This window comes from Archocentrus centrarchus, chromosome 17 (genome assembly GCF_007364275.1).
Source record: "Archocentrus centrarchus isolate MPI-CPG fArcCen1 chromosome 17, fArcCen1, whole genome shotgun sequence".
NCBI classification, from domain to species: Eukaryota; Metazoa; Chordata; class Actinopteri; order Cichliformes; family Cichlidae; genus Archocentrus; species Archocentrus centrarchus.
In genome coordinates this window covers 18,001,985-18,023,539 of record NC_044362.1, presented here as the reverse complement: position 1 = coordinate 18,023,539, position 21,555 = coordinate 18,001,985, and the positions used below count along the sequence as shown (strand labels likewise).

The 21,555-nt window shown below is 40.0% G+C and overlaps 1 protein-coding gene across 1 annotated transcript in view; it reads right to left on the bottom strand.

The window, feature by feature from the left end:
• Positions 1-1,218: 1,218 nt before the first annotated feature.
• The window catches only part of LOC115795409 (laminin subunit alpha-3), a 57,569-nt gene continuing 37,232 nt past the window's right edge, over positions 1,219-21,555 (bottom strand). Inside the window, exons 40-77 of the mRNA XM_030751300.1 lie at positions 21,181-21,411; positions 17,742-17,855; positions 16,951-17,069; positions 16,768-16,848; positions 16,537-16,637; positions 16,362-16,415; positions 16,108-16,259; positions 15,064-15,174; positions 14,869-14,980; positions 14,534-14,698; positions 14,211-14,407; positions 13,930-14,046; positions 13,475-13,629; positions 13,217-13,358; positions 13,018-13,117; positions 12,822-12,938; positions 12,548-12,718; positions 12,253-12,404; positions 11,936-12,127; positions 11,703-11,851; positions 11,418-11,574; positions 11,194-11,321; positions 9,915-10,062; positions 9,714-9,809; positions 9,445-9,602; positions 9,225-9,342; positions 8,973-9,113; positions 8,724-8,854; positions 8,473-8,607; positions 8,229-8,349; positions 5,541-5,674; positions 5,239-5,416; positions 4,964-5,125; positions 4,711-4,876; positions 4,323-4,477; positions 3,967-4,060; positions 3,747-3,866; positions 1,219-2,410 (exon numbers count right to left, since the gene is read on the bottom strand). Coding sequence (XP_030607160.1) covers positions 2,268-2,410; positions 3,747-3,866; positions 3,967-4,060; positions 4,323-4,477; positions 4,711-4,876; positions 4,964-5,125; positions 5,239-5,416; positions 5,541-5,674; positions 8,229-8,349; positions 8,473-8,607; positions 8,724-8,854; positions 8,973-9,113; positions 9,225-9,342; positions 9,445-9,602; positions 9,714-9,809; positions 9,915-10,062; positions 11,194-11,321; positions 11,418-11,574; positions 11,703-11,851; positions 11,936-12,127; positions 12,253-12,404; positions 12,548-12,718; positions 12,822-12,938; positions 13,018-13,117; positions 13,217-13,358; positions 13,475-13,629; positions 13,930-14,046; positions 14,211-14,407; positions 14,534-14,698; positions 14,869-14,980; positions 15,064-15,174; positions 16,108-16,259; positions 16,362-16,415; positions 16,537-16,637; positions 16,768-16,848; positions 16,951-17,069; positions 17,742-17,855; positions 21,181-21,411 — 5,217 coding nt within the window. The 3' untranslated portion in view covers positions 1,219-2,267. The remainder of the gene's footprint in view (positions 2,411-3,746; positions 3,867-3,966; positions 4,061-4,322; positions 4,478-4,710; positions 4,877-4,963; positions 5,126-5,238; positions 5,417-5,540; positions 5,675-8,228; positions 8,350-8,472; positions 8,608-8,723; positions 8,855-8,972; positions 9,114-9,224; positions 9,343-9,444; positions 9,603-9,713; positions 9,810-9,914; positions 10,063-11,193; positions 11,322-11,417; positions 11,575-11,702; positions 11,852-11,935; positions 12,128-12,252; positions 12,405-12,547; positions 12,719-12,821; positions 12,939-13,017; positions 13,118-13,216; positions 13,359-13,474; positions 13,630-13,929; positions 14,047-14,210; positions 14,408-14,533; positions 14,699-14,868; positions 14,981-15,063; positions 15,175-16,107; positions 16,260-16,361; positions 16,416-16,536; positions 16,638-16,767; positions 16,849-16,950; positions 17,070-17,741; positions 17,856-21,180; positions 21,412-21,555) is intronic.

Sequence of the window (21,555 nt, the reverse complement as noted above, 5' to 3'; positions counted from 1 at the left end):
CATTAATGTTGAGGTCCGAGCTCTGGGGAGTCAATCCATGACTGATAGTGTTCCATTGTGTTTTTCTATTCAGGTATCCTTTTACTGCATTGGTAATGTATTTGTTATCATTGCCATGCTGAAGTTGTTGCCAATCAGATGCTTTCCTGGTTATATTGTATGGTGGATCAAAGTCTGACGGCACTTTTCTGTGTTCATAATTCTGTTGTCAGTTTTGACAACATCCCCAACACCACTGGCTGAAATGTGGCCTCAGATGGCTGTAGACCAGGGATCCTCACAGCCAGGCCTCGAGGGCTGGTGTCCTGCAGGTTTTAGATGTGTCCCTGATCCAACACACCTGAACCAAATGGCTGAATTACTTCCTCAGTATGCAGTCAAGTTCTCCAGAGTCCTGCTAATGACTTCTATATTTGACTCAGGTGTGTTGAAGCAGAGACACATCTAAAACCTGCAGGACACCAGCCCTCAAGGCCTGGACGTGAGGATCCCTGCTGTAGACACTCACTGTTGTATCTCTCTCTGACCTCCTCTGTACATATTCATGATTTGAATAAAAAATCTGGATAAGACCTGTCCACAAGATCTGTTGCCACTGATTTTCAGTCCAGTTCTTGTATAATTTGGCAAATTTCAGCCTTTTCTCACTGATTCCCTTCCTTGAGAATGGCTTCTTGACATTCTTCCACTGAGACATTTCTGATGAGGCTTCAGCGAACAGCACATGGATCAACTGAAGGGCCAGATGGATCTCTCGGGTCCTGTGTTATGTCTTTCCTGGATTTTATTTCTGTTTCTTAAGGACATGACTTTAAGATACTGTTCATCTGCTGCAGAAAGTTTTTTAGGCCTTCCACTTTTTTTTGTCCTCCACTTGTCCAGTTTCCTTAAATTTTCTAAGGACACACTGCACACCAGGAAAAGATTCCTCTGAAAAGTGTGAGGTACAAGGGCTAGACTGAAAATGAGTGAAACAGCGGCCAGGAGCCTGGAGAACTATTGCCCAAAACCACTTTAAAAATTACAAGAAAGTCTGGCTGCTTGGAAGCAAAATATAAAGAAGTGAAAGGTAGCTCAAGACTTTTGCACAGCACTGCACATTTGTTGTCTAGTGTGCACTATAATGAGTCAAAGTTAACAGTTCCCAAACTGTTTCCTTGATCACGAGTTCATTATTTATTTATGGCACAGACAAATATTCATAAAGAATATTAACCATACAGGTTACATGATGGTTTACAAATCAGTTGTCACAAGACAGGAATGCATGTACAATGTGTCCAATTTAACATGAATTTTTCTTCATATTGAGATAAAATATAATTCAAAGTGTGGTATCAATACACAGTTTAGGAAATGAAACAGTTTTTTTTTAAAAGTACCTGAAAATATTTTTCTGTCATATTGCTTTTGTAATGGTCCCTAACATGACTGACCAAATCTGTGAAACTTATACTACATATATTGGTTATTTAACTGATAGAAACAAAATTTAGTACATGCTTTTATCCGGTGTAACTACTGTAAGATATATATATCCACATTGTCATGCAAAGGGAATGCAAAATGGAAAATCACCTCAGAACAGTAATACAATACTGGGGGAGAAAAACGTGGTTTTACAACATGTGCAAAGTCCATGTCTCTTAAACCAGTTAAAATGCAGAACTCTGCATGCTGGCATGTGGATATGAATACAGAATAGCTGAGAAACCCCTGAAATGTCAATGAATTGAGAATCGTAGGTGTAAACATCATTTTTCTTAGGATAAGCTATTGAGTCCAACAAGCAAACAAAAAAAAACAAAAACATCAGTTAATAATCTTGATCTCTTTTGCAGCACCATCACAAAAGGCATTACTTGTTTTCGTAAAGTGCTGGGTTGCCCTTAATGCAGCCCTGACCACTCGCAAGCATATTCAGTAGTATTTGATAGTCAATACAGACCGAATGGACCAACAGAGGAGACGATATTACAGCTGTCACAATCTGCATTCATTATTGGTGACGCAATACATGAATTTACACAAAATAAATATAGAAATGTTTAACTTAACAGCAAACATTATGAACCTGTAAGCTGCTGCTCATATCTTTATTTTTCACATACATTCACCCAAACACACTCACGCTCAAACACACTCCTCTTAATGCACACATTCTCACATACTAACACATTCTCTGTCTGAGTAACAGATTGCACATAGCTGGTGGTGGACATGGTCCCAGGGTTTGTTTACTGATGGTTCAAGGAGATGTTTATTGTTCAGCTTGGACACTCCTTGAGGTTGATTGGACCAAACACACCTGACGGCCTTTCGAAGGAGACCGGCTCACCGTTGATCCTCATGTCCTGGATGCATCCCACAAAGGATGATGTGACAGGAAGAATCTGCTGCATTAAGATTGCTGCTGCAGAAAGATACAGGTGAGTGATGTCATTGTTTCAATCTATTTTTTCTATTATTATTATTAAAGGGACACATAATAAACATCTTGACTATACCGGTGTATATTATACCAGCAATATATCGTAAATATACTCTCATTGGCTACTTCATTAGGTACACGTGTTCAGCTGCTCATTAAAGCAAATATCTAATCGTCTGTCATCTATCTGCCAATCACATGGCAAATCTCTGCATTTAGGAATGCAGAGATGGTCAAGATGACCCACTGAAGTTCAAACGAGCATCAGAATGGAGAAGAAAGGTGATTTAGTGAATTTAAATGTGGCATGTTGGCGACAGACGAGCTGGTCTGAATATTTCAGAACCTGCTGATCTGCTGGGATTTTCCCACATAGCCATCTTTAGGGTTTACAGAGAATGGTCTGAAAAAGTGTAACTATCCAGTCAGTGAGAAAGGCACTGATAGACAAAAGATACAAGAAGGCAGAGCATGTCGAACCTTGAAGCAGATGGGCTACAACAGTAGAAGACCACAAAAGGTGCCCATCCTGTCAGCTAAGAACAGGAAACTGAGGTTACAGTTTGTATGGGCTGACCAAAATTTGACAAGAAGACTGAAAAAATGTTGCCTAGTCTGATGAGTTCTGATTTCTGCTAGGGCATTCAGATGGTAGGGTCAGAATTTGGCATAAACAACATGAAAGCATGGATCCATTGTGCCTTGTACCAACAGTTCAGGCTGGTAATGGTGGTGGTGCAGTGGTGTGGGGGATATTCTTCTGGAACACTTTGGGCCCTGTAGTATCCAGCACTGTTTAAGCACCACACCCCTACCTGAGTACTGTTGCTGACCATTTCCATCCTTTTATGGCCACAGTGTACCCATCCTCTGACTGCTGCTTCCAGCAGAATAGCGTGCCATGTCACAAAGCTTAAATCATCTCAAACTGGTTTCTTGAACATGACAATGTTCTGTACTCAAATGACCCCTCTGAACGTCACGAATGCAATTGAGCACCATTAGGATGTGGTGGAATTGGGGATTCACGTCATGGGTGTGCAGCTGACAAATCTGCATCAACTGTGCAATGCTATCATGTCAATATGGACCAAAATCTCTGAGGAATGTTTCCAGCACCTCGTTGATTCTCTGCCACAAAGAATTAATGCAGTTCTGAAGGCGAAAGGGGGTCCAACCTAATACTAGAAAGGTGTATCTAATAAAGTGGCCTGTGAGTTTATAAATATAGTTTAATTCAAATATGTGAATAAGCTTGACTTAAACAAAACTAAAAAGACTACTCTATTACTCAAATTAGATTATTTATACTCACCAGGAATGCCACCCACATACAGTGGGTCTTTGGTCAAAGGTATAGTGAAAAATGGTGGTCCAATCTTGTAATTGTCCATTGTATCCACGTACAATTGCACAACATTTTTCCTCTTGATAACTAAACAAATCAATAATATCAAATATTTTGTTCATCAGTGCATATCAAGTATATTTGTTTGCCAAGTCTTAATGACAATTTCATGTTAATAGTGTTTTACCTGAAATTTTATGGAATACTCCATCACATAGAGAAGCTTTTGGTTTCACTGACACCATGAATTCTCCATTTCCATTGTTGACTTGTGCTACCACCTACAAACAGGAGCATGTCCAAACCCAATGTTTTTAATCACACGTATGAATTTAGGTCTGATATGAATTTAGTGTCTGTTTCTGCGTGCTGTGCAGAAATCACAAACATCATTTATGTTCATTACACAGGAGAAAAGACAAATATTTCATTAATAAGATAAGAAAGTGCCAAAAAGAAGCATGAGACCGCTGTTCTACTACCAAGCACCTTTGAGCTTAACAAAACTAATATGGTAAAGAACAAACAGATATTTGGTCTCACCTCTCCTCTGAGCATATAAATAGTGAGATAGTGACCCATCGCCGGTCCATTTTGAGTCTTGCTGTGCACACCTACATGAAGCAGGAGTCCCGTCAGGCTCCGTGGACGAATATTAAACAGCAGCTCAAAGGTGGAACCCACAACAAAGGAATCATCTGAAATGCAGAAAATACAAACCAAAAATAAAACACTTAGAGTGTGAGTGTAAACAATGTGGGGGAAGAAGGAACTGACAAGTAACAAATGTATTATTTGTGTCTTCAAAAGGATGATCTAAGCTGATATTACAATATAAAAAAAAAAAAAATGGTGACAGTGTTCCTCAGTGTAATGAACTTTAAAAGTAGAGCTGTGCAGTATTATCAAACTATGTGAGAGATGTACTCACTGACAACGACATGTGCCCCATCCCCTGAGAAGTAAGCCCCTCTTTGTGTCTGTCCCTCGAAGCAGGGGCCAGCACCGTGATTCGTGGTTGGATTTGACATTAGCGCGCCATTCATCTTAAAATTGCGCATACAGCCAGATACACTTTGCTTTGGAAGGCCCTTCGACTGAAAGTAAAAACACAAGGTGGTTAAAAATAAATAAAGACACTAAAATGAAATTAGTAGCGTTAAATTTGTCTTTTTTTTTTTAACCTTTAACTCTTTATGAAGATAATGTGGGGTACTGCCCAGGTAGACAGGGGACAGGAAATGCTGCTTCATGGACGATAGCTCAGCATTAGTCAGCTGACCATCTTGAGCTCTAATCCCATCTACAACCAGACGGAATTTCTTCTTCTCCAAACTGAACATGATCTATAGACATAAAGTGTTTCGCTTCAGTCATCAGTGTGAACTGAGGGATTCAGTGGCAGCCAGTCATAGCAATTATACAGATGTTTGAATGCTTGTGTGTGAGATGGACTGACCGTGTGCCACTTTCCATCATTGTACTTTTCCCGGTTGAAGATCTTCTGTTTGCCCACGGACAGCCTGATCCTGCCCTTGGACATGTATAAAGCAAGATGAGATTGCCCTCCTCTGGTTGCAGCGAAGAACAGCATGCCTTCATGAGAACGAGTCCTGACTTCGAGAGAGAAATGGGGTCTGTGGATAACCAAGAAAAAATACTGCTTATAAAGTCAAACAAGCGCACTATATATTTCTTATCCTTCCACTTTATATATACACACACACACACACACGATTGTGGGTAAGACTGATGACTTACCTGGGTTGTAGGACCTGCAGAGGAAGACTGTAGCTCAGCCTGCTAACAGTCCCTCCAAGGCGATAAGCATGTTGATCCAGGGCTGGTAATGCACAGGGTGACACACTCTCATTGCTCACAGGTTTCACATTATCCTAAAACAACACAAACACAACAGAAACACTCAGCACAAGTTGGCCCCTTAGCAGCTCACAATTCTTCGGTTAAGTCTCTGGATTATTGCTTCCACTCTGTCAGTGATGGCACAAGAAGTGGAAAAAAATGAAAACACTCATAGTGCACATAAAAATATTGCACATATTCTTTATTATGTCAGTAAGGAAAGTGAACCAAGTGATTCCACAGGTCATGTTTCACCCATAGGTGTGAAATTTAGTGAATCAAGACAACTATTACTTTCATCTATTACTTTTATCCATTAATTAGCTGCGTTTCTTAAATTATTTAGTCAATCGTTTGGTCTATAAAATGCCAGAAAATACTGAAAAAGCTCCAAGATTTAGTATTGAGTCCACCTAAAATGTTTAATACACCCACATTATCAGCTTATAATTACAGTTTAAGAGCACCAGCAAACTGGAAGCAGTAAGCCTAATTGTTGTAATGCTTGTTTGATAATCTGTTTGTTTAATCAATTATTATAATTGTTGTCGATTCACTTTGTGTCCATCGACTAATCGGTTGAACTCTACATGAATCTGTCTGAACAGCCTTACTCATTCATGTTTGGCTTCTGCTGTGATGCAGAGCATAAACTCAACACACTGGGAAACAGCTCGGAAACCCTCGACTCTGGCTTTGATCCTTCTTGCACGACGCTGTTGATGCTAAGCGGTGTAATTACAGCAGCGATATGGCGGTTATATTTGGGGTTTGATTGAACACATTATCTTCTATGTAGTAGCATAACTCCCACAACCTTTCTGTTTATACACACACACACACACACACACACACACACACACACACACACACACACACACACACACACACACACACACACACGTGTGTTTGAGTCGTGCTTCTTAAACTGTTCAGCATCAGCATGCAAAAAAGCAGGAGCTTGCCAGTGTTTCGAGTGATTTCAGTGTGGCATACATTCAAGAATAACCGAGGATTGCTTGAGTTGCAGAGAGTGTGAAAGCTATTGTGGCTGAGGGGGCTTGATATGATGCAACTAAGTAATGGATAGGGGCCAGCTTACACAAGATCATCTTAAACAGTAGGATAATTATGGAATATGAATACCCCGTGGACCATGACTTGTTTTCAGAGCACAATGTCTTCAATATTTGGACTTTTTGTTGTCTCTTTTTTGTTTGTTTTAAATGAAGTCTAGGGTGTAGTGTTAGTTGATTATGATCCTGCATGGTAAACCCATTCAGTATTACTCAATAAAATAATTGTAGGTTGAAGGTTTTCGGAGAATGAATTGCTCCAAACAAAAAAAACCCCCAAACAATTCTTCATAAAGATGATGAGAATGCAAGGGTATTTGCGATTACAAGAAATTATGCAAGGTTCATGACTTTGAAGAACGTAAATCACACGTAAAGAGTAAAGTCTACATATATCATGGTGAGCCCAAACAGATATTCTCATTTCAACTCAGGATATGTTTCTATACTTCTTCTTTATATTTCTGTACCCAAATTTATGTCAAATCATTTTTATTTGTGCTCACACAAAATGTTACAGGGCTTAGCTGTTCCACATCAGCCAGTGTTTATGTTTGGTATGTGTTTTAAACAAAGTTTGAAATATATGATTTGGCCTTATGTCAAATACAAAAAATAAATAAATACATGAACTTTAACAGCTAAGCAAGAGAGTTTGCCAGAAACTATTGCAAAATTCAGATGAATTCCTGTTGTGTTTATTGGATATTATCAGTGTAAAAGTCAAAAGAAGCTGTTGAAGCATTTTGATCACCACTTTATCCTATAACCCCTTTTGGTGTACCTCACTTTCCACAGGTATATACTGTACTTTAATATTGTAAAAAGATTATGTAGGCAGAAGATTAATTTTTTTTTTCTACAAAAATTCTCGTATCGTGGCAGAATAGACCGATAAGTGTGGATGCAATTTCCATCAAGGCGTTATTGTGTGTCAGTGAGTTAGTGGGAACATGCTTGTGAATGATTATTAGAGTGTTACATGGAAGAAAGAGAAGAGACATGAAACAATTTCAAGGTTGTTATTAACATATTTGTAGATACTTAAATAAAGTAGCAACTTTGATGAAATACAATACATTTTGTAATTATTATGGTTACTGAAACATTCATGCAAGTTTGTTTTTTTTTATTAAAGTACACTGGAGATGAATGAGCTGGTGCATGAACTACACGGCACTGTGCAAAGGCAGTTTTTCAATCAATATTAGATTCTTGTCAGCATCAGCAGGTCTCCTTCTTCTTCATCTCTGGAAATGAGGCAGCAAAATATATTGTAAACATCGTCAACAAGGTAGGGACATTTAAAGTTATTAAAAAAAACTTGGTATAACTTACTTCTATGGAGAGAAATCATAATTCACGTTTTAATAAAGTCACATTTTTGCTATCACATATGGGTTATGCATGGTTTTCCCACTTGTTCAGAAAAGCAATATTAGTATCGGTAATACAACTAACTTATTAAAATGAATAAGAGTGCGCGTGTGTATGTAAAACAATCTCTCACCCTCTTAGAGTTGTGGTCCAGCATCAGTTGAACAGGAGTGAAAGCAGAACAGTAATCCAGAGAGACGTCTCCAGAAGCCTTGAACTTGCTGAGGTCTTCAGGTTTGTATAAATTGTCTGACCTGGAATCAGTAAATTACAGATGAAAAATATGAGGAATCCATTAGAAAAAAAACCTGACAGTCACAGTTTGGCTTCATAATTGTTAAAGTATTTCAAAATTATACAAAATGAGGAAAATGTACCGTCTCGTGTAGAGGTTGGAAATGCAGCCTTTGAAATTCTCATTTCCCAGGACTAGAGAGCCACTTGTGTCGGGTATGGAGCCACCGCTGCTCTGCTCCTGACCTTTATCTTCATCATCAATAATCATCTCAATCCTGGAAAATGTTTTTGTACACGTTAGCTTTAGTCAAAACCACACCCTAACGTCACTCAGTATAAAAGCATAACTAGTTCATTCATCATGAATGGGAACTCAATGCTCCCTTCATACCCTCCACTTCTTTTTGTCACAGTCACGTAATGCCAGTGCCCATCATGATATTGTTTGTTAGATTTCCATATCTTCCCATTGAAACTGAGAGTCACGTAGCCATTTTCCATTCCAAGATCAATCCCGTTAGCCTGACAAATAGGAAAAGGATGCATTCCTAAATATAACCAATATATATCTGCCTGAAAAAAAAGCTGGTCTCAAACATCATAGTTGCAACAGATGTCAAAAATAGGAGTGAAGCCTAACCTGCTGCTTGTTCCGCAAAATGAGACCTTCATTCTCTGTGCTCTTGAATCCAAGGGAGACAGTCATGTCGTTATCCAGAGTAAAGCCTGCAAGGTCAGCTAAGAGAGTGCTCCCCAAAGTGAACTCTGCTTTACGTGAACGCTGCAACACAATAAACAGACATCGATTTACACAGAAGTTGATACATGAAACCTGCTGTGATTTGGGCAGAATGCTTTTAACTTTCTAGAGATGTCAAGGATGACTTCATACCAGGGTATCCGTGAAACAACCTTTACTGGTGCCCACGCTTTCATCAAAAGGTATAGAAGTTCCTTCTAGCTTCAGATTCTTCAAGCATCCTCTGAATGGCCGCATGGTGATGTTATGTCTTTACAGGAAACAAACACACAAAAAAACATTATTTTCTATAAAGTGGGAAAACAAGACTATTTCACAACACACTGATGTGCAGAATGGCGCATACACACACCTTTCTCTCAAGTCTAGAGGTGCACCACCGATATAGATGTCAAAACCAGTTTGCATGTCAAAATTGGCTGGGAATTTAACAACCGGTGAACCTTCCACATACACCAGGAAGTCTTTCTTTGCTCTTAAAATGACTTTCACATCAGTCCAGTCTAATGTCTGAAGAGAGAAAAGAGCAACAAAATTCAGTCAGGTTCTTTGAACAGAAATAGACATGTAACAGTTATTATCCTTAAGAATGTGAGTTAAAAAAAAAAAAAAGAATCTTACTGGGAAAACTTTTTGATTATTGGTAGCAGGTGTTTGAAGAAAAGAACTATATATATAATAAACACCCTTCTCTATGGTGACAATGAAGTAGTCGTTCTGTGAGACAGAGAAAGTAAGATCTTGTAAGCAGCGTATATCTTTTCATGTGCGATGCATTGAGATATTTATACATTTTTGAAGTGTCACATGAACAGAATTTACCTCCTTTCGCACATATAAGAGTAGGCCATTTTCTGTACGAGTATTAATGTACATATTCATAGTAAGGGAGCTTAGTTGTGTCTTATTCACAATCACTCTGCCAAAGCCGGTGCCTTCAAAGAAGTCTGAATCGAGTGGTTTAACATACCTGGAATGGAGCATGAGTCAGACAGTTACTAATCATTACTAAACTTAATGCCATGTATTTGTCTATCCTATCAACAGTTTTACACTGATTAAAAGTAACTACATAAAACTAAGAGCATAGTTAGAACATAGTTACACATACAGTAATGTGCAAAAGTCTTGAGCCACCCCTCATTTCATTATATTTTGCTTCCAAAGAGCCATGATTTAATGGTTATTTTTAAAGTGGTCTTCAGCAGCAGTTCTCCAGGCTTTCTGAAATTCTTTCAAAGTTTTTCTTTGGCTAATTCTTTAACTAATTTTCAGTTCAGGGCAGCACGGTGGTTATTACTGCTGCCTCACAATTAGAATAATATCTAGATGGTCTGGGTTCGATTCCATCTTGGCCCGGGCCTGTCTCTGTGTGGAGTTTGCATGTTCTTCCCGTGTCTGCGTGGGTTTCCTCCAGGTACTCCGGTTTCCTCCCACAGTCCAAAGACATGCAGTTACCGGGGTTAGGTTAATTAGCTACTCTAAATCATCTGTCTATCTGTGTTGGCCCTGTGACAGGCTGGCAGCCTGTACAGGGTATACCCTGCCTCTCAGCCTACGTCAGCTGGGATAGGCTCCAGCCCCCCCATGACCCTTAACAGGATTAGCAGAAGAGAATGGATGGATGGGACGAAGCAGTGTTGTGTCTACACATAACAGGCAACTTTTTAAAAAATTAGTTGTATTTCACGTTCTTAATAGAAAGCTTTGAATGTCCTTCAGAAACCCTGGAGAACTATTCCAAATGAGGACTTAAAGAAATTACAAAGCCTAAGAGAGTTCAGGCTGTGTTGAAGAATAAAGGATGGTCATACCAAACACTGCCTTTCAAGCTTGTAAGAATTATACAAACTTTGTTTATGCCTATATAATGTATTTCCATGTATGTTTGCACGTTTCAATAAATCGCTGCAAAAATATAAGAGGGGTGGGAAAGACATTTTTAAATCAATCGTGCCAAATCACCAAAAAGAACCAAGACAAAATATGTCTTGATAAGTTATAAGTTGAATAATAATGTCACAAAATAAAATGTCATGATAGAAGAAGACTCACTATCTAGTGTTTAGCTACACACAACACTAATCATCATATGTCCTACCGCTTGCATGGAGTCGCTTCATTAATATTCTGTCTTCTTTTGAAATTATAGAGACTGAGGTCTTTGTTATTAACGGAGGAAATTTCAATGCAGCCCTTGTATTTGGGGTATCTGAGAGAAACTGGAGGCTGATGAGGAACAAAACAGAGAAAGGCATGAATTAAAAACCATGCTGCTTCAAAACTGATAAGTAGCAGTATAGTTCATATTTCCTTGACGCTTACAGTGAAGTTGGCAGGGTAGCCTCCAACATAGAAAACAATATCATTGGGACTGACATCCAGGAGATTCTCGGACTCTTGTCCTTGGTTGCCTATCTTAGTTGGTACAGCCGATGAGTCTGTACCTTTGGTAAGGATCAATTCTGCATCCTGGTAAATTCTGAATCATAAAAGAGAAAAGCATGTCCTTGTTTTAATCACATCTACAATATTGTTTTGCCATTAAAAGGCTGACAGAGTTGTGTAGTAACTAACAGTGGATAAAGTGGAAGGAAAATGTCAGTTTACCTGTTTAGGTCCACTCTATCAAATATTGCAGGCTCATTCTTAGATTTAGTGATGGCTCCCGTTTTCATTGTGTACTCAGCTCCATTGAGCTTGTACACACCATACAACTCATTGCTCCTCAAAACCATACCTATGTAGTTCTTTGAAGACTGCAAGACACAGGTTGTTAATCCACAGTGTAAAATTAAAATATCACTATTTTAAAATACTCTTACGCAGTTGGGATTACTTACATCTCTGTTGCCAAGATATAACACAAACATGTCATTTTCTTCCGCCTGTCTGCGTCTGCGTTTTCCATCTCCCCGACCTTCAGGTCTCTGTAGCATCAGAGATATCGCTGTGTAGGCTTTCAGATCGTCCAGATTTTTTGGTGGATGAAGCTCCACGTAACCACTGCCTTGGAACATCATAGGGATTGCAATCTATAGAAAAGATGTAAAAAAAAAAAAAAGGAAATTGAACCCTGCTGGGACACAGGTTTGTTTCACTCTGCTTGAAAGGCATGGATACATGCATGTATGGCTGTGTTTATAGAATAGGACCTGACCATGTTAGCTGCATCCCTGGCTTGTTCAATGAGATCTTTGAGCATCTTGATGTTTTCAGATATGTTGCTAATAGGCGAGACCTGTGAGGTCAGGTTCTCTACCGCTGAGATCTTATCATCCAGAGTTGAAATGGTTTCTAGCAAATTTGTAACTGAAAATACAAGAAGGTGAGAGAAAACAAAGTATAAACATTTTTTTTAAAATGCAGCAACTTAGTCAATATTAAAAACTGGAGAAAAAGGAAAAAGAAAAGTATTTCTGGCTGTGCCTGAAAGCAAATTCTCAAAATCTCACCTGACTGGTTGACATTATCCAATATACCGCCTAGGTTAGCGCTGCCAGGAGAGACACTGATCTTATTAATTTCCTTTCTGATTTCACTGAGTCTGTCCATCGTGTTACTGGCTGTTTGATTGGCCGAAGCTGCCTTCTGCTTGGCCGAATCAATCATAGCTCCAATGTCATCTGTTGGGGAATACAAAATTCGAAAGCAAAAATAGTTAAGAATGATACAGCCATAAATCAGTTTAATATTAATCCTATACCCATGTGACTTGCATTACATTACCTCTTTTGATGTCATTTAACTGTTTTTGTGCATCAAGGAGGTCTTTCTCAAGAGTTTTCTTCTTATTCTTGGCATCTTTAAGGCGCTTATTTACATCAGTGAGGCTGGTGGCAGTGTCTGTTTGTGCAAACCAACAATTAGCATCTGTGCTTTTGGGTTATTTTAAACATAATAGGTTAAGAAGATGACTAAATACCCTTTAGGTCTTCCTCTGCATTCTCTGCGGCCGTCTGTAGCTCATTGCCGTGGTCCTTCAGCTCTTTTGCTCTTTGTGCGAGATTCTGGTTTCTTACATTCTAAATGAAGAAAAAAACACATCTGTTTAAGTGACTCCATACTTATTTTAATATTCTGTCTAATACTGAATTTACTTCATGTCAGATATATGCACATACATCAAAGGCGTTGTCTGCAGCATCTTTGGCTTCCTTAGCAGCTGCCTCAGCAGCATTTATGGCATCTGTGATGTTCTTGTAGGCCTCAATAGCATCTTTCGCATCACGCACCTCAGTACGTCCACTTGCATTCTTCACAGCACTATTAATACAAGATAACATGGAAAGAAAATAACCCAGACACAGAGAGATTTAATAAAAACTTAAAGGGTGACTCTATGTCACTAAAAACTTCCATTAAACATCTGGGTTACGTACTCCTCAAGATCCTTTGCTATCTTTTGAAGGTTTTTAGCATGGTCTTCTGCAGCCTCCACAATGTCCTTCTGAGCCACTGCCTTAGAAATCTCATTCACTTTCTTGGTCAAATCTGTCTTGGCACCATCCAGCTGTGCTGCCAGCTGTTCATACTCCTACAGAGGAGAAGGGATGGGTGAACGGGTGCAAGTAAAGTCACAATATCACAAAACATCTTTGACCTCCCCCCAGAACACAACAAGCAAAAACACTCTTCAAGATCTGAGTGTATGGCATGTCACAACCTGACAGCCTGCTGGTGCAGGATAAGGGATGAGGTGATTTATTGAGAGACAGCTGCACGGTTGAAAATATTTTGGCTCACATTGTCAATCAGGTAAATACAAGATATGAGAGTCTGTAAAAACTCAGTACACTCGAGGTAAAAAGAAAAATATAGATTTTTTCCAATGTACCGTTTTATTGTCCGAAAGCATTTTCACCAGATCTTCTGTTTTCTGCAGCTCATTCTCCGCCAAGGCCATCTGGTCCTCAACTGTCTTCCTCTCATTTTTTAAGTCTTTAATGCGTTTCTGTGTGGAACAAATGAATTAATTCAATTAGACAGAGACTATCTCTACTGCATTAAAAAGTATCACAAGCGCAATGTGAGTCACTCTATAATGTGTTGACATAATGCCTTATATTTATAATGCCTTATATAATATAATTTATAATGCCTTATTTTTTTTGTTACCTGCATATCTCCGATTGTCTCAGCATTAAGGCCATTCTGAGCATTGGCTTTTTTCAGTAAGTCGACCGCATCTTTCAAGGCCTTGTCCAGCTCCTTCAGCTTGGCTTCGTAATCCTCCAGATGGCCTCGAAGCGCACCCGCTGCAGCCTCGTTTTGGTCACACTGCTTACTTACATTACCTTTGATGTAGTCCAGCACTGAATATTAGAAAGTAAATAATAAGGTTACTGGAAATGTTATCTGTCGTTATTGTTTAACCATTTCTGCATTGGGCAAGCACATCAGTACTGATAATGAGGTGGTGGATTTTCTGAGTGTCGTACATTTCTTGGCTTCATCTCTTTCTTTCTCAGCAGCTGTCTTCTGGGGAGTGAAATTCTTGTTTTCCATCTCGTCCACCATGCCCTGAGCCTCCTCCAGCATTTTCGCCAAGTTTCCACTGGGCGTGTCGCCCCTGCCATCTTGATTCACAAGTTCATCCAGTAGAGCTTCAAGCAAATAAAACCACACACACACAAAATGACTATACAAAGCAAAATCATAGAGACTAGTGAACCAGTTGTAAACACACTGAAGGCGTGAGTGGGAGGGCAAAGTCTGCCATTGCCAAGAAAAGGGACAGAGTTGGGCTTCCAAGGAAACTTAAGTTTCCCATTACCTATGATGTTCTTGAGCAGCTTCTGAATCTCTGAGTCCAATTCACGGGCTCTCTTGTGGGTTCTGTCAGCATCAGCCACTGCCTTGTCAGCATCAGAAGCCCTCTTGTCAGCCTAAATAAAAAATACATACCAACACATTTGCACACATTTCCTGCACATGCAAGAATATTAATAATATATTAAACATTTTATACCTTGCCCTTGAGGGAACTAATGTCATCTGCAAGAGTGTCCGTGTCCTCTTTCAGCTGGTCCACTCTGGATATTTGTTTGTTGACTGCAGATCTGAATTTGTTCACAAGATCCTGCAAAAGTCACGGTAGAAAAAATGTAATTTTAGGGGGATCAGGTCGGATTTTGACGTGGTAGATTGTGTACTAAAGCTTTAGGCTGATAAGGATTGTTCTAAAAATGATTCACTTGCGTCTTGTGAATATACAAAGGGAACAGAGATTGTGAGGGTGTCATGGTCCTGGGCCGGTGGCCCAGTGTTTTGTGTTCTCTTGGTTCTGTTTCAGTTATTTCTCTGATTATGTTTATTAGTTCTGTTTTGTATTCCTCAGTTTATTTCTAGTCCCTCGTGTTTCCCTGTGTCAGGTCTGCGTCTCTGTCCAGTGTCTGTGTGCCAGTTCCCCGTGTCAAGTCTGCGTGTACCTTGTTTAGTCACTTCCTGTTTTATTTTGACAGTCTTGTGTTCCCCGTGCTTTGTGTTTAGTTTTGCTTCCCCTGTTATAGGTTTCATTTGCTTCACCTGCTGTGCCCTGCTGTTTCCTCTTGCCCTGATTACCTAATGTGTATTTAAGCCCTCGGTTTTCTTCTGTTCTTTCACATGTCGTTGTTTATGTACCGGCTGTGTGTTTCTCCGTCCCTTAGTTTTAGTTCTGGCTTCAGCCTGGTTTATTTATTTGTTTGTTGGTCCTCATTTCAACAAAGGACATTAAGTTCATTTTCACTGTTTTCGAGTCCTGCGTTTGGGGTTCGCCTTTTCCTGCCTGCCACAGCGATCATGACAGAGGGGAGGAACATTGGTATTCACTGGTGCTATCTTTAACTTATGTTGATACAGAACACACTTCATATCTCACCATATTCCCATCCCGTACCACACCGTTTGTGTGTATGTGTACTATGTGTCCAAAGGACAAATTCTAAACAATCCAATGGCCCTCTCCATTGCGTCACAAGTCACCATAACCTGCAGAGTTAGAGTGCGGGGCTACGGTACACTGATGTGTTACCTTGGTGTCTGACAAAGCCTTCTCCAGCTTCTTCAGCCTATCCAGAGAAGAGGAACTGGCAGTGGCATTGTCCAGACGAGCCTTGATCTTTCCCAGCTCATCATCCAGCTGCTCCATGTCATCCAGTAAAGTCTGGGCACAATTATCACATTCTGAAATGCACAAGAGGATATGATTAGCAAAGAATCAGTCAGCTCTATTTAATGTAAATAACATGTCACACCATAAGGCCTCAGTTCTTTCTTTTAAGTCACCTTGACAGTGGTCATCGGTGTTTGTGTCTCCTGGTTCCAGCGCATTCTTGCAGACTGGAAAAAAAAATTAAAACAGCACCGTTAAAACATTAAGCCTGAAATGAACTAATGTGTATCACAATCCATCTGTGAAGCAAAACATTTTTCGAATTTTAATTAGGGTCCACAAACTGACCTCCAGTCCTGGGATCGCAGCTGTTGCCATTGCCGACACAATTACAGGGGCGACAGCTTCCTCCTGGTACCAGTGGATCACCATAATAACCAGGAGCACATCTATGGGAAAGAGAATTTAAAAAAAAAAAAAACAAAGAATAAGGAGACAAATTAGAAATAATCCAGTAGTGTTTCAAGCTGCACACAATTACATGGTCCAACAGCCTGCTCAGTCTACGCAGACACTCACCTCTCACACCTACTGCCAGTGTAGCCTGTTCTGCATATACACTGGATGTCTCCATACACCTCTCTGCAACCTACTGCAAAACTGCAGATCCATAAGGAGATTAGAATTTTAGTCACAACATACACGTTCCTATTTAATTACCATACAGCAGTTCAGTGTTTGATTTTTCTTTTCTTCACCCACTTCTTTGTGACAGCGGTGAATGGGCACGGGCACGCTCTGCACGTCCTGAGAGCTGCGTCTCCATAGTAACCTTCTTTGCAGCGCTCACAACGGTCCCCAGCTGTGTTGTACTGACAGTTCTGAAAAACACATAATGTAATCATTAAAGCAAAAGCAAAGTAAAACAGGGCATAATGAAGGTGTAAGAGCTAAATAATGGATAGACGAGAGTGTAAAAAATAAATCTGTGCGCACTGCAGCTAGCCTTTGACATGCATGCGACTGTACAGCTACAAGCCTTTTTATTACACTGGAACAGAAATGCAAACATCTAAGGGGTAAGAGAGAAAACATGCTTCTGCCAGAACCATCAGCAATGTGTTTGATGTACTCAGAAGGGATTTCAGGTCGTTGTGTCCGTTTGGCTTTCAGCTTTAAATGTGCGCATCCAGGCACGCATTGCATGTACAAGCCCGGTCTTGAGTGTATTGCATAACAATAACACGACAGAGCTGAGATTAGGAAATGCATTAAGGCAAATCCTTGTATGGAGAATAAGTGAGAGAAAATCATTAATTTGATGGTAATTATAAAGAACACAGCACTGCCTGAAAGGAGGCAGGGTTGTGCGATAAAAACGTGCCAACAGATGTGCCCTGAAGGTGAGAGGGTCCGGACTCTGACTAAACTGTGCATCACAATTGATGCGGCTAGGCTGAAGGAGTCATCCTCGGTTGTTCGTCTGTGTTGTTGTCTGCGTACCAGTGGTTATGAGCTCATAACAGGGGTTGTGAGTCAAGTGTATTTCTTACCAGGCACCTCCCTGTGCTCTCTTCACACTCATCAGAGAGACCGTTACACTCACAGGGCACACAGCGGCCCAGGTAAGGACTACTGCCATCTCTATAGTAACCAGGAGCACATTTCTGAAAAAGAAAAGCCCAAATACAGAGACATGATTACCCCGCCAGAGATAGCAGCTTAATTACTAATATAACTTGTACGGTTTCAGTGCACGTCTAAAGCTATTTTACATTCAAAAAACAATTATTATAAAAGACTTGGGCAATATATTTGTAGATGAAGTGTGTTATGTCTAATATCATTAAAACACAACATCATAGAGTATCTAATGCTATACTGATAAATAAATTAAACAATATGAGGGGAAGGCAGGCATTTTTGGTCAATCAAGTCAATTCTTATAAAAGATTGTTCTAAAATCCTGATAATGAAATAGCAGTGCTCATTACCGTGTAACAACAATTATTAACAGTAAAAATGTAAAAAAAACAAACAAACAAACAAAAAACCTTTGTCTTCCATGGTTTCATACTATATTATCCACCTTTGTAAGATAGCATGTAAAAAACGTTCAGTTCAATACATATTATGCCTGCATCTTAGCTGAGAGACTACATTGCAAATTCATTATCACAGCAGATGACTGTATCTCTGTTTGGTGTCAGGCGGTGTGAAAATTCAGAGAGAAATTAACTTCTCCTGAATTCACCCGATTAACGATTAACTGTTAGCATGCCCTTTGCGTTCGGAGATAACAGTCCTCCAGCCACTAACGATCCACTTGACAGGGTGTAATTCAGAGTAAAGGTAAAAATTACATACATCACATCCTCTGTCAATTTTACCTGAATCTGAGAACTGGCACTACTGTCATCAAGAGAAGGATATTGAACCGTCTGTCCTCTGTCACGCACTGAGGGGTGGCGTACCCCTTGGGTGCCTTGGTCATTAATTGATGGATACTCTATCCTCTGAGTTCCATGATCATGAAGATTAGGGTACTGTATCCTCTGAGCCCATCTGTCATGATTCCTGGGGTGGCGGGAGCGCTCCCCATTCTCAAAGGGCCTGTGGCCAGCGCAGCAAAGTCCAATAAAAGTCCAGTATATCAGGGTCTGGAGCAAAACCCTTCTACGCCAATGTCTATCCATACAGGTATCTGACATTCCCAGAGTTTAGTCTGTGTGCAATAACGCGGCACTCTCCTGTGCCTCAGCCTCTTAAATGGACATGCTCACATTCACCCGCCTGGGCGCAGAAAGGACACACCCATGTACCTGACTCAGTCTCTCAGCTCAGCCTGAGTGTTTGCAGACGCAAGAACACACATGCAAGTGCTTGCACGCTATGTCTGTGCTTTTCCTGCTCTCATACACACAGACAGAATGACTCAAGACAGATTTTCACAGTGAAGTGGGTGCAGGATGTAAATACCCACAAAGGAACTCAACTGTGTTGACAGAAAGAAAGAAAAATCACACTATTGTAAATGCTGTGGTGTTTACTTTAAAGCTAAAAGGGTGTGGTGATAAAGCCTTTGCTTGAAAAGCAAGTAAAAGATCCAACAGTGTATAACATTTAGAAGTATTCTCTGCATGTGTGTGTGTGATGTATAATGGGCTTTGTGCAAGAAAATATGACTGAGCGGCTAGTTAGACATTAATAGACAGCACAGGCAAGAAACTCACACCTGAATCACACGCCTTACACGCACAGCAGACACAACTAGGTGTGTCGGCTATACTTACAGACACACGCACATATTTGGTGCTCTAAGGCAAAATCACTCAGGTTTATGAGTAACGCTATGTTGCCAAGTGCCACACCTCATGTGTCAAGGCAAGGCGCGTTGTGATATAGCCACTGGGCACATGTAATCAACTTCCTATGAACCAATAAGATGGCGACTCATGCACGTGCACACACAGGAGGATAATCAGATCTATGGCAACATCCCTACAACAAACAAGCAACACATCTAAAAACATGAAGCGCCCCCCCCCCCCCCCCCCCCCCCCCTTTTTCTAATAATATATGTTCTCTTTTTCATAGAAAAACTCCCCTTTAATTAATGGTTGCTCTCATCATTTTTAATCTGCTTCTGGGTGGAAAACTGCATACAAATCAGGTTTGGGAAGCACAAACACTACATCAAACACTGGATCAACTCAGCCCCCTTCCCATTCAAGTAAAGCTTTCCCTTCTACATCTCTCTGTGCTGTAACCATGCCAGTGATTATAGTTTTATAATCACAAATATTATGTCTGCATGATTGCGCCACAGAACCCACCCCAGGGCTACATAATTTTGCTGCGCAGCTCTCCGGATGGTATTTTCCGGCAAATTCCACCAACCACCAGTAACTCAGCTGATACATTTTTCCACTAGGTAAAAGGTGTGGTTCTTGGTTCAGGCATGTCAAGACAGCCTGAAAAAAATGAAAGGAGGCCCAGCTCTTCAGTCAACGCATTGTTCCACGTTGCTTGTTTTTAATCTCTCTAGCCTCTTAAATCTGTTAAAAAAATTAAAAATAATAATAATCCCCCAACCCTTGAGTGTGAATATTCAATGTATGTCATTGTGTGGATCATATTACTCATGTTATCATAATGATGATAGGAAAGTCACAGTCGTGCTTTCCTAATGTTGGAGTAAATCAGTAGGACCACCCCCCCTCCATGATCATCACCATCTAGCGGGATACAACTGGTATGCAATATGGGTGGTAATGCCATATTTCAAGCTATCACATCATTTGGTGTTTCTTGGTTTTCTTTCTTTATCATTAATCATTTATCTTTATCATTACTGTACAATATGAAGCACCTTGAGGCGACTGTTTGTTGTGATTTGGTGCTATATAAATAAAATTGAATTGAATGATATTAATGACTTTGCTAAATGATTTCAATTAACTAACAGTCAGCATATCAGGAGCAAGAATTTATTAAGGTTATATGGTGGGAGTGCCCATAAAACAGCAAACGCGACCCTGACCTTGAGCAGAATTTGGGCAAAGACCCATTAGGCGATCACTGTGTGTAAATTGATTCTGACAAGAGATTCTTCTGAATGAGCTCATTGACCAGATATTTATAAACAATAAAAACTAAACTGATACAAGAAAACTGACTTTGAAATCAACTGAACTGAAATACAAACTACTTAAAGTTACTAATGATTTGATTTTATTTAGGAGAATACAAGATTAACATATATGCTATATGGACAAAAGTTCTGGGCCACCTACACATTAATCCATTAATCCATGCCATTAAACTCCAGGCGCACATTTTTTGTGCTGATGTTAATGCAAGAGGAGGTTTGGAACTCTGTAGTTATTGAGTCAGCAGAGCACAGGTGACTTAAGCACTTTAAAAAAGGATTAAGGGATGTGGCCCAATACTTTTCTCCATATAAATATATTTGGTTAGCTACAAACTCACCTCACAGGAGTCACCAGTATACTGAGAGGGGCAGGAACACTTCTCCACTATGTTACTTGGACCTCCAGTCCCTGAGGTTGTGGCCCCTTCTAGGCCCACCTCACCCAAGCTGAGTCGCTGGCTCTGGGTGAAGTACAGAGCACGGATCCTCAGGCCCACCAGACCAGCCAAGACCATCATCAGTTCCTCTCTGGACACAGGCCTGTTGGTGAAAGCGTGTCGCCAGTTTCCCTGCAAACAACACAAAGTTTAAGGTCTTATCCTGAGAAATCAGTACGTATTAAGAAAGATTTAATAGATTATAAAATAGGAGTGCATTATACTATATGCTTTATCTGTTTGTTTAACACTTCATTACGCATTGCAGGATATATT